This window comes from Topomyia yanbarensis, unplaced genomic scaffold (assembly GCF_030247195.1).
Source record: "Topomyia yanbarensis strain Yona2022 unplaced genomic scaffold, ASM3024719v1 HiC_scaffold_9, whole genome shotgun sequence".
Classification (NCBI taxonomy): domain Eukaryota; kingdom Metazoa; phylum Arthropoda; class Insecta; order Diptera; family Culicidae; genus Topomyia; species Topomyia yanbarensis.
In genome coordinates, this window is record NW_026684157.1 from 98,401 (window position 1) to 110,426 (window position 12,026).

At 36.7% G+C, this 12,026-nt stretch overlaps 1 protein-coding gene across 1 annotated transcript in view; it reads right to left on the minus strand.

Annotated features, from left to right (window-relative positions):
- Positions 1-12,026, minus strand: part of LOC131696196 (muscle calcium channel subunit alpha-1-like) — a 192,001-nt gene continuing 179,975 nt past the window's right edge. The window contains exons 5-6 of the mRNA XM_058984740.1: positions 273-374; positions 1-201 (exon numbers count right to left, since the gene is read on the minus strand). Of these exons, the coding sequence (XP_058840723.1) occupies positions 1-201; positions 273-374 (303 nt within the window). The remainder of the gene's footprint in view (positions 202-272; positions 375-12,026) is intronic.

Consider the following 12,026-nt stretch of genomic DNA (forward strand, 5'->3'; position numbering starts at 1 on the left):
TTAAATTCCTACCTGCATTCCGATTACTGCGTAGATGAAAAATAACATAACTATTAGCAGAGCAACATATGGAAGTGCTTGAAATGATTTGATAAATGTCCATAATAGGGTTCTAATGCCTTCACCTCGAGCCAACAGTTTGACCAGCCTCATTACACGAAACAATCGAAAAAAGTTTATTGAAATAATACTGGAAGCTTGCTAAAATAGTAAAGTAATACATTATTTGTTCTAAACATTAAAACTATTATCAGTGCGCTAATCTTACTAACCTTTTGGCCTTTATTAATGTTTACTTCCGAATATACAATATCGATGAAACTTCCAAGAACGATAATAAAATCAAAAACGTTCCATGCATCGCCGAAATAGTTCTGTAATATTATCAAGAGTAAATTAAGATATAGATACCTGGTTTGTTTTTAGTCATTGTTGATGATTGCACATGAAGAACAGACGTTCATCTCGATCATTTAAGTTGTGTAAATAGCAGAAATAAGAATAAAACCGACACCTTTAGCTATTTTTTTCTGACTTACCACAAAATCAATAACATTATGTTTGTTGTGCTAAATTGCTGTTTAGAAGGTTTTTATCAAGGCTTAATTTTTGTCGACGATTTAAAATTTTTATTTACAAAAACTTGGAGAAAAGTGACATCTTCCCCTATTTCAATTTCTCTCCACTTTTTTATTACAAAAGGGATATGCGCGTATGAGAGTATGTATGTCTATATGACTGATGTGTGATGTAGAGTAAAAGGGTATGATACTCCCCACCGGGGCAAAATGACCCTCTTCAATTCCTAGGGCTTCTGAGTTATCTAAAAAGTAAAAATTACTGATAACAGTATCGTGTCATGAAATCAACGTACTAAGTTAGTTAGGTATTTTTAATATGTTGCAAAACAACAATATACTCAAAAGTTTCAAAAGAGATATTTTGATATCCCACTTTTTCCATAACATTACAACTAATTAGAAACGGTCGGATTTGATAGAATTATTTCAAGTAGCTTACTAGAATATTATTGTTAGTATCTTAGTTTTCAGCCTTCTTATCATTATTTTTCACAGTGTATATCTACGTATAAACTGACGGCTGGATGTTGTTGGCTCGAATCAAAACTTGTCGAAAGTAAACAAAGTTCATTTCATATCGTCAACCTGGCGCCCAGGTGGTGAAATCAACGGAGTGCTGGAGCGTTGCCAGAAAAATTTTATTTCCAGATCAAATTGTACTAAACTTCCCAGTTTAACTCAGCCGGAATGCTGGCTGGTTCTAATTCGTATTCCGGCTCCGGTGACACAACCGATTCAAGTTAGAATGTTTAAGGGGTACCATTTCGATGCGGCTTAGCCGCATAACCGAGGCCTAGAGGGCGAGGTGGCCACCGACCCGCCGTCGGAAGCAAGCGAACCTGTGACCCACTCGTTTGCTCGGCTTACTCAAACATAGGGGCTATCCCTAGTTTAAGTCCGACTGAGCGGTAGCGAAGTCGGACAGCACGCACAAAAGCGATGTGGCGTAGCCACATTGGGTGCTGGACACAAAATAAAATTGGCAACGCTAGTAAAATGTAAACACAAATGAACACTCCGGATGAACCTATCGTCAATTGACATTTCGACGAGTTTTGATTCGAGCCAATAATATGGGCCCTAAACTGACACTTGTTTTGAAAATTAATGTTGGATTTTGGTTACAAATGCAGGAATTTCTGCAATTATCTCAACAGTAATAACAGTAAGATACTTTACCTAACCACTAATTAACTATAACTGTAAAATCAATAAATTTGATACCACCTTTTCCATATATTTAGTTATGTATTATTTTCCAACCACTTCCCCTAGAACACTCTGCATTCATTAAAGTGATTGATGTGTACAGTGATACTATTTATGGCTACAAGCAGTGATGTACCAAATCAGGTTTTTTTTTAATTTGGGAAAAAAACCCAAGGTTTTTTTTCAGGTTAAAACGTTTTTTTCGCGGGAAAATTGGGTTTTTTTGCAATTTTGTGATATTTTAGTAATTGAACATTAATTAATTGTTATCCAAATACTTTTATTTTATTTATGAGCATTGTTGTCATAAAGTTTGGCATGTAAATTAATTTTGAATGGTTTTCCTCGATTGAATCATTGCTATAGCGGTGATCCAACATTTCTTTGCAAATATTGTGGATGAATAAGTGATAAAACTTTTCAACACGTTTTGGGCTAAGTCGATTGCGTTTCTTACTGTAAATCCACCTAAACGTACTAAAAAAATTTTCTACTGTTGCTGATGTAGTTGATGCTGAAAGAATTCGTATTGCGATTTGTGAGAGTTCTGATTACGTTTCATACTAATGACGAATGTCAAGGCCACCCGCTTTCTGCATATTACTCACTTTTACTTTTTACCGAACTAAATAGGTATTTTCTAAATTTTGTATGAATACTTACCTCATTTCGCTAAAAGTATAGCAACCCCTAAAATGAGTAACAAGCAGAATAAAAGTAGTTTGGGCATCACACGATTATTCTAATTTTCATTCGATTTTTATATGCTAAGATATCTGGAGTGGGTTCTACAAAGTATGTTTTATCCTTGCGACTTTTATTTTCGGTCTCTCAAATGTAAATGCAAGATTCTTTAACCCTCCGGAAGTCACGCAAATGGCCTACTGAACGAGCAGCCGCTGGTGCCTTAAGACGATTTCGCTAGATTTTCAGAGCAGCGTGTACTCAGTGCACTAGCGCGACTGCCGAAAATTTAAAAACATTAAATGAACATCATACATTCGATAAAAAGAAAAAAAAAACCATATTTCGTCCGGGTTAAAATGATTTGGGAAAAATGCATATGTTCACAATGCTGCGTTGCATGCTGGATAACGTTGTTGTACTAAAACGCTGACGCTGATCAAAATTTAAAAAAAAATCAAATTCAACGCTGCGTTCAGTAGATAATATGCTTGAAGTAGGCATTTGCTTGATATCACGACTGATGTAATTGAAGGTTTGCAAGTTACACTTGATATCAAGTTATCACATCCCGTCGACCGCGCTTTTTGCCTTCCTGGTCTGCAGTGCAAACGATCAATTTCTCCTAAAGGTCCTCGAGTTCCATGACTATGCAAAACATTTTCAACGGAATTCGCGCCAGAGGATCAACCCAACCATTGCGTTATAATGTTTTTCAATATTTCACACAGAACTGCTATATTAGAGAGTTGCTGATTCAGAAAATTCTATTTACAAGTATTTGGGAAAGTTTAGGTTTGCAAAATTTAGTTAAGAGCCAGATTTTTTTTAATTTTGCCATTAGTCCCTGTTATTGATGTTCTGCGATTTTAATGGTAATTTTGGCGGTTATTTGTGCATATGTGGGAAAAATATTTAATTTCTGCTTTGCGTGAACTGGAATATTGGTACGAAAAAATAGGTTGAAAATAGGAAAATTGGTCCGAAGCATAGGTTTAAATTTTAAAACCTCTCCAAGTCTGGTTCAACCTGATGAAATCTAATACTACTTAGTTTTTCTGGAAAATCTTGGAGAGGAATTGAAATGATGGATACCTCTTCAAATTTTTAATCGATACATGTAAAAATATACATATTTTACATTGAAAAAATAATAGGGGAGACTGAGGAGACTTGATCCCCTTTTTTTATTTTTCAGTCCAACTCCGTGGAATGATAAAAAACTATGTATTTTTTTGTAGTTTTATATTGTTTCTAGGGATGACTAATAATCTTAAAAAAATTACATGGAAAACAACAAAAAAATGGAAAATTCTTAGATTAGTGGAGACTCGATCCCTAATTTGGGGACACTTGATTCCTTTATGAAAACGAGTTTAAAAGAGCATGTGGGGTAATAAGCCTATTTTTGCCCTGTTTCTACTATCATCCTACCCATCTGAAGCTTTTAGTTAGAGCAGCGTCTGCCATCTTTGCTCAACTCATTGACTCAAATGGTATTGCGATAATGGGGGTACTCGATTAGAGATTTTCCTGCGCTCAAACAGAAGATTTTCACCATTCTCAAGACAATTTTGTTATTATATTGGCTCTTAATAAGAGGCGAATGACCTTAACGTTAAAACCTCCATAATCGAAATAAAAAAATGGGCCTTCATAACAAATCAAAGAAGCTGAAATAATAAAATTATTGTAGTAATAATGTGGTACCCTTCTTAATAGGGCAAAAACGGGTACATTACCCCATTCAATTTTATAAATGGATTGTAGTATTGATTAAATTGTTATGATTAGATATTGTTATTTTTGTTACTACATATTACGCATCTCTCACCTGATTTTTTACGAATTCCCCAAATCTCCGTGCAATTATTTGAAAGCTGTCTTTATTATGGTTGAGGAACGTCAAATGTGGGATGGTTGCTACGTATACTGTAGTAAACAATTACAGTTATGTTTCTTTACGATGAAGCGTTCATTTTTGACATTTTTTTATGACAACAATGACTTCAATTGTTCTGGTGTGAATTTGGTTATTTTCAGTGGTGTGTATGAAGTATGGCGAAGGGGATCAAATCTCCACGAATTTGAAGGGATCAAGTGAACCCATAGCATCTATTTCAGCAAACTTTAGTAAAAATATAGTTGAACAAAAGAATCAGCTCAATCATAACGTATTCATATAATTGACATTCTCCTGTAATTCTGTATGCAAAAGTAGAGTATGTAGTGGGTGATTTTATCAATTTTATAAAAGTTTGAAAATTTGAAAAATAAATCTTCTTCAGTTCTTCTGAGATTTTTTTTTTAAATCGGTAAAAATTCGGTTACACAAAAGTCCAATTTCTTTTTTCTGTGTTTATGAAATTTATGTTTAGATAAAACTACGCAACTTTTAGTATATTCGATTAATGTACTCTGATCCGCCTTTGAGTTACAATGATGGGATCAAGTCTCCCCGGGGATCAAGTCTCCTCAGTCTCCCATAATTTTAACCCTCCAGCACTCGCGCGAATGGCTCAGCAGCCACTGATGCTGAAAGAAGATTTCGCTAGAGTTTCTGAAGGTGTTGCACAAATACTACGGCGCGAGTGCCGGAAGGTTAAAAACGTCATAGCTCATCGCAACAATCTACTCAGCTCGACAAAATGAGACAATGTCTGTATGTGTGTGTATGGGTGCATGTATGTACGTACAAAATGTCATGTAATTATCTCAGCAATGGCTGAACCAATCTTAATGAAACTAGTTCCAAATGAAAGGCCTAATGGGACCATTTGACACTATTATTTTTGTTTTTCGATATTTTTTATATATTATTTTCTATTTGATTATATTGTTTTGTTTGCATTCCATTTCTAATTTAGTATATTGGGTGTTCAGCCACAAGTGGTGACTTTTCATCCCTATTGTTTACATGATTCAGTTAACCCTCTAGTTGAACAAAAGAATCAGCTCAATCATAACGTATTCATATAATTGACATTCTCCTGTAATTCTGTATGCAAAAGTAGAGTATGTAGTGGGTGATTTTATCAATTTTATAAAAGTTTGAAAATTTGAAAAATAAATCTTCTTCAGTTCTTCTGAGATTTTTAAATCGGTAAAAATTCGGTTACACAAAAGTCCAATTTCTTTTTTCTGTGTTTATGAAATTTATGTTTAGATAAAACTACGCAACTTTTAGTATATTCGATTAATGTACTCTGATCCGCCTTTGAGTTACAATGATGGGATCAAGTCTCCCCGGGGATCAAGTCTCCTCAGTCTCCCATAATTTTAACCCTCCAGCACTCGCGCGAATGGCTCAGCAGCCACTGATGCTGAAAGAAGATTTCGCTAGAGTTTCTGAAGGTGTTGCACAAATACTACGGCGCGAGTGCCGGAAGGTTAAAAACGTCATAGCTCATCGCAACAATCTACTCAGCTCGACAAAATGAGACAATGTCTGTATGTGTGTGTATGGGTGCATGTATGTATGTACAAAATGTCATGTAATTATCTCAGCAATGGCTGAACCAATCTTAATGAAACTAGTTCCAAATGAAAGGCCTAATGGGACCATTTGACACTATTATTTTTGTTTTTCGATATTTTTTATATATTATTTTCTATTTGATTATATTGTTTTGTTTGCATTCCATTTCTAATTTAGTATATTGGGTGTTCAGCCACAAGTGGTGACTTTTCATCCCTATTGTTTACATGATTCAGTTAACCCTCTAGTGCTCAAATTTTTTTTGGCTTGAAAAAACTTTTGGAGGTGGGCCTCGTGATAAGAAAAACGAAAATAATGTTGAAAATTCTTGGAAGTAATGGATTCTTCATTAATACCTTAAAATAAGTAGGCCGCCTAGAGGCGGTGTTGGGCACCTGGGCGAATAAAAAACAAAAACTTTTTTTTCTTCTAGTTACTTCAACATAAGCGAATACAGATGGTTTCTTATATTTTGGACTCCATCAGAACGCAAAATACCTAAACTGTAAGTAGTATTTCTCTAGTGCTTTGGTTGTTTAATTATTGACTTCTAATTTATAGTAGGGGAGTCCAGGGTCTGCTGGCGATGGTTTCACTTATCATGTTTTATGTTTTTAATTTAAGAAGATCGTGTAACAGTGAATGCGTTTCATAAAAGAGCGGACTGTTGGCTGCATTACAGAATTTTAAATATGTGACGCGGAAATCTCGCCAATGATGCCACCTGGCCACTTTTGATGATAAAGTATGGATCGCGTGAGATGTTTTTTGAATAAAACTGCAAATCAATGATACTTGTTATTATTTTTCAGTCTCAATGCTCCTGCATTTTAATTTCGGCGCACAATTTGTATTCAAAAGCTAAATTTTCGAAATTTTTCAGGTGAAATTCCGAAGCAAACAAACCAAAAAAAACAAATTTTGCTTGTGGTAACGTATATTACATATACGGCCAAGAATAGTTCTATTCGCACGCTATCGAAAAATCTAGTCATTCGTGGAATAGCTTTGAACTCGCCCTAAATAATAAAAATGCTGAAATTTAAGAACGTTACCTAGGGTAATGAGCCTATTTTCGTCATAACTATGTAAAACCGTTGGTTAGAGCGGCGTTAGCGATCTTTGTTCAACGTATTGGTTCAAATGGCGATTTTTGATATCATAATAGTTCATAAGAAGAAAGCAAAGATATTGGTGCCAATTCATACGCATTGCATCAATTGTATTCCGAGTAATTAATAAAATGGTGAGGCATTCTTCCCAATACGACTAAAGTAGGCTCTTCACTCTAATACGCTCGAAAACTAAATATCACTTACAACGAGTACGAAACAGAATTTAATGCAACATAAACACATTGAAGAATGGATTAAACAGTACTCAGAGTGCAGAACTAGAGACAGCACCATATGTCTAAAACAAAAGGAGAAAAAACGCCAGCTAGCCCCAGACTCCCCTAAATATTATTAAATGATAAGAATATCCATATTCTAACAGCAACATTCACCCAAAGTTTTTAAAACATACTTCATTTCAGCTAAAATTGCGCATAATGCTTGTTTCAGTACGATAAGTAATCACTAAAGACTGAATTTTTTTTTCGCTCAGGTGCCCAACACCGCCTCTAGGCGGGCAAAGTTTTTTACCAAAAAACCAAAACTTCCGAATTATTCCACTAAACCAATTCACATCTACAGTGAAATTCTAGTAACAGGCTACTCAAAAATATTTTTTTTAGTTTTTGAAATTTCCAAAAATAGTTAAAATTTGTTTAATGTAGATTACCACTAAACACAAAATAATTTTTTTCCACGTTTTCCTCGAGTTTTCAACTTTGAGCTTAAATTGCCTTTGACAGAAAGCTACGAATATTCAAATAATGTGTGTGTATGAAAGGTGTGAGCGTTGGGAAGAAATACTAGTGCGGATGACAACATACAATCATGTTTTAGGAGTTTTATTTAGATTTTTATAGAGACTGCCTAGAAGCGGTGTTGGGAACTAGAGGGTTAAGAGGAATGACAATATTTATTTTGTTTTGAAAGTACTGGGCTCAAAATGTAGGGCATTTTTTTAATAAAAATCGCAATTTGATGCTTTTATTTGTTGAAGAAACGTCACCTTCAGGCTCTATTAGACTGCCCCCGAATGAATAAAGAATCCGCAGTTTCTTCATTTCATGGATTTTTTCTGTCTTATTTATTTGATTCATTTTGAACATATGACTAATTTTAAGTATGTGGTCTTTGTATTTTAATTATTTATTTCATTCAGCATTCTCTATATTCATTTTGTTCATTTGGATTTATATAATCTATTTTAATCGTTTCATTCTTTGAATTGACTCTGATCAGTTTATTTTTTTCGTTTTCGATTAGGAAAACTCCTCTGTCAGAACGTTCGAGTTATACAATTTCATTATTCTATTTTTTCCAATTTACTGATTAAAACCAAATTAAAAGTTTTCCTATTAATTGCTGCGGAAGAACGTTTTTGTATATATAATGATCAAATACAGCTACATTCCATCAGCGCTATGTTAATATTAAGAGGAATGACAATGTTTCACCTTGTTTTGAAAGTACTGGTCTCAAAATGTAGGGCATTTTATTAATAAAAATCGCAAACTCGCATTGTTACATTCTTAGGTGTCCGCCAAAGTTAATTTTTGTGTAAATAAGAATAACATTTTATTATATATGGTTATAAAAAATAAATGAATAATTTAAACACAATTTTTAAAAGTACATGAATTTTACCGCATTACTGGAGCATTGGTGCGATTGCGGTAAGTGGTGCGGTTTTATTATTTTTTTTTGCGGTTGCGGTGTGGACTATCCATTTACCGCCCACATCCGCACCGCGACAAAACCTACTGCAAGCCATAAAAGAATAAACTGCGTTGTGCAGCGACGGTCATTGTCTGTTTATTAAAAAATAAAACTATTAAAATTATTGTATAATTTTATAATTATTAATACTTTATAATTTTCACAACCTTACTAGGGAAAGTTGTTCAATAAGCTTTTGTAATATTGTGTAGGACAGCGATTCTCAACCTGGGGTCCGCGGACCCCTAGGGGGCCGTGAAGTCGTTGCTGGGGGTCCGCGAAGAGGAAAATCTTGTAGCGTTGTACATATAATATTTAAGAATTAAAATAAGCATTACCATGAAGTACCAAAAATATTGGAGAATAGCCCCTCGGCCATTCAGGCAGTACAACATAAAATACTGCTCGTTTCTCTCGTTATCTTTCATAGAGTGAGTGGGGTGAACCTAGAAGCTGGGGCTCTGCGCTTCGAGAGCTCATGCGTGCACGCGCCTAGCAATCTCGTCGGTGGTTGGAATCTCATTTAGCGGGTGGTTGCGACGTCGGCGTCGCGCCCTTTGATTTGAGTAGGTACAGTGTATGTACATTGCAAGTACTTTGTCGCGGGAAACAAAAAGGGACAGCGAACTGAGGGCAAAGGTTGTTTCTGACTTCGGGAAAAAGACAACCCGATTTGACCTGAACTTCTGAGGTTGAAAGTCAATGCCCTAGAAATGGTTTAAGGAGGTTTTGTATCGGGAATGAAAGGACGACTTCGGCACAAAATTTGTGGTGGGAAACTATTGCACTTCGTGAAATAGTTAACCATTTCCGGTAACGAAGTTTCGAATAAACGCTTATTCTGAGGAAATCACAGTTTGTTGCGTTCACTTTGTTCTGGATCGTGGAAGAGGCAGGAGTTGTTCAAATAGTTGTGCCGCGGTGTAGGACTTAAGGTAGTTTTTTTTAAACAGCGTGAGATTCTTTTAATTAGTTTCACTAAGAAATTTCCCTTTTCCTGTGCAGAATTAGCTAGGTCGAAAAGTGAGTGCGCAAGTTCATTCGCACGGTTTCGGAGTGCTAAAAGTAGATCGACGAATTAAGGTAAATTCCCGTATTTTTGGCTTTTTGTGTGCAAGTGCGTATTCTCATACCAACCGAATGTTGGCATTATTTTCACATATAGGCAATTTGTGATCAAGATCCCGCCACACCGCATTCGTAGCCAGAGACGCTTCTGACCCCACCATCCAGCTTCAAAGAACCCGGTAGATCGATCCACGTGCCGGAAGAGCAGCGAGGCTGCTAGGCAGGAAAGCCATCAACGAGCCGTCAGTAATATAACGACGGGAGGAAAGCCAACTGAAGCATTGCCATCATCGGTTCCAAATCGTCAATCGACCGTGAGCATCGCTTACGTTTCGCAGAGTATCGTCAGCACTCTGCTGAGCATCGTCAACGTTCCGGCCAGCATCAGTTCCGGTCCCCAGAAACCGCCAACCACCACGCCTCACGTAAATCGATGTTGTAAATACGTTCCATATTTTTATTACATGCGCATGTTAGGGAACAGTACACAACACACGCTAAGACCCTAGGGCCACGAAATGTGAAAAGGGAATACGCACACAAAAGCCACTCAATGAACACGGTACCGATTAGCTGCACAGGGTAGAGCACTAAATGAAAGCGACCAACCGAGCAGGGAATTAGCCGACACCGCAAAGGCGGGGATGAGAGTTAGGTTGAGAGAGTATGGGTTCGAATCCGGATGTGGAAATTGTTTGAATTATTTTTTTGTTGGAATAAACTTTGTAGTGAGATGAAGTCGATTTGAATATCCTAGCAAAGGCGTATTTTTTAGTGGTTCTGGTGAAGGTTTTCTCACAGCGCGAAGGGTACACACAGAATTGTGCCCGTTATGATAATTTAGCGGAATGCTCTTCTTGCCGACCGATGTTGTCTTGAAAATCTGGGTACGAAGTTTCTGGCGGCTTTTTTGAATTTATTGGTGGCCTTCTGAAGTTGTTTGGGAAGGTCGGATTGTTTTGGAAGCGTTTCAGAAACAATCAAAACCCGCCTTTGGATAGGGTCTCTAGCTGGGCAAGCCACCAAGGTGAATGGTCTCCTAAGGGAGTGGCGCGAAAATCATTCACTAGTTAAATGAAGGTTCCGGTCCCGACTCCCCCAGATTACAATCTTTTCCGGACGGGTATTGAAACTTTAAGTTCATTTATCGTACCAGACTGAAAATAATATATTGACAGCATATAAATCGATGTTAAGCCGTGGGGGTCCGCAACCGCCCAGGGTAGTTTCGAAGTGGTCCGTGACTGCCCAATATAATTTCGAAGGGATCCGTGATGACCCAAGGTGATTTCGAAGGGGTCCGCGGAGCAAACAAGGTTGAGAACCGCTGGTGTGGGACAAAAGCTGAAAATTTCTGTATTTTCTGAATCTGCAACATATAAACTCTTAAGTATACCGATTCAGTCTATTTTGAAGTAGAATACTTCTAACGTTTCAATATAGGGGTCCCGTTTCAAAGTTTCTGCTGAGATATTTTCCCAGTTTTCAAATGCGAATAACTTCTGTTGCACTGATCGAAATCGCTATATTTTTGCACTATCTGATTGGAAATATGTGCACGTATATTGTATTTGATTCCGTAAAATGTACGATTACTATAAATAACAAAAATAATGTATTTTGTGAAAGTGGTAATTATCAGCACTGATTGGTTCGAACAATTCAACCAAGCAGCGAGCGTTACTAGGACCGCCTCTTTGCCATCCAATGAACCGCGACATACATATAAAAGCAGCACATAAGAGAAAAATAGTCAGTTTGCTTTCTGACCTCGTAGTAGTTGCTACGTTCCGTCAGCTCGAAGCAATATATTCCATGACTGCCGCCAAGCATCATTCAATGATGTACAGGCGCGCCAGTTTTATGTATACAATGATCACTGACCATAGAAAAAACAGAACGCTCTTTCTTTCGGAGCTAAATAAACGAATTTCAAGCCGATGGGGTGGTTGGGTGCGAGACATCGCGCTCTCTTGCTCTTTCAATTATGCAGGGTTATTGCGAAGAAACCTGGTTGGTTAATGTTTGAATATATTATTTTTATAGGAAATTCGCCTGAGCTCTCTAATGTTGACATTCCATGCGCAAATGCCTTTCTACTGGCTTTTAACTGTGGAGTTAGTTTAACTTCCAGTGAGTCCAAATAGTATTTGTTATCCGATGTGTACTTTAATT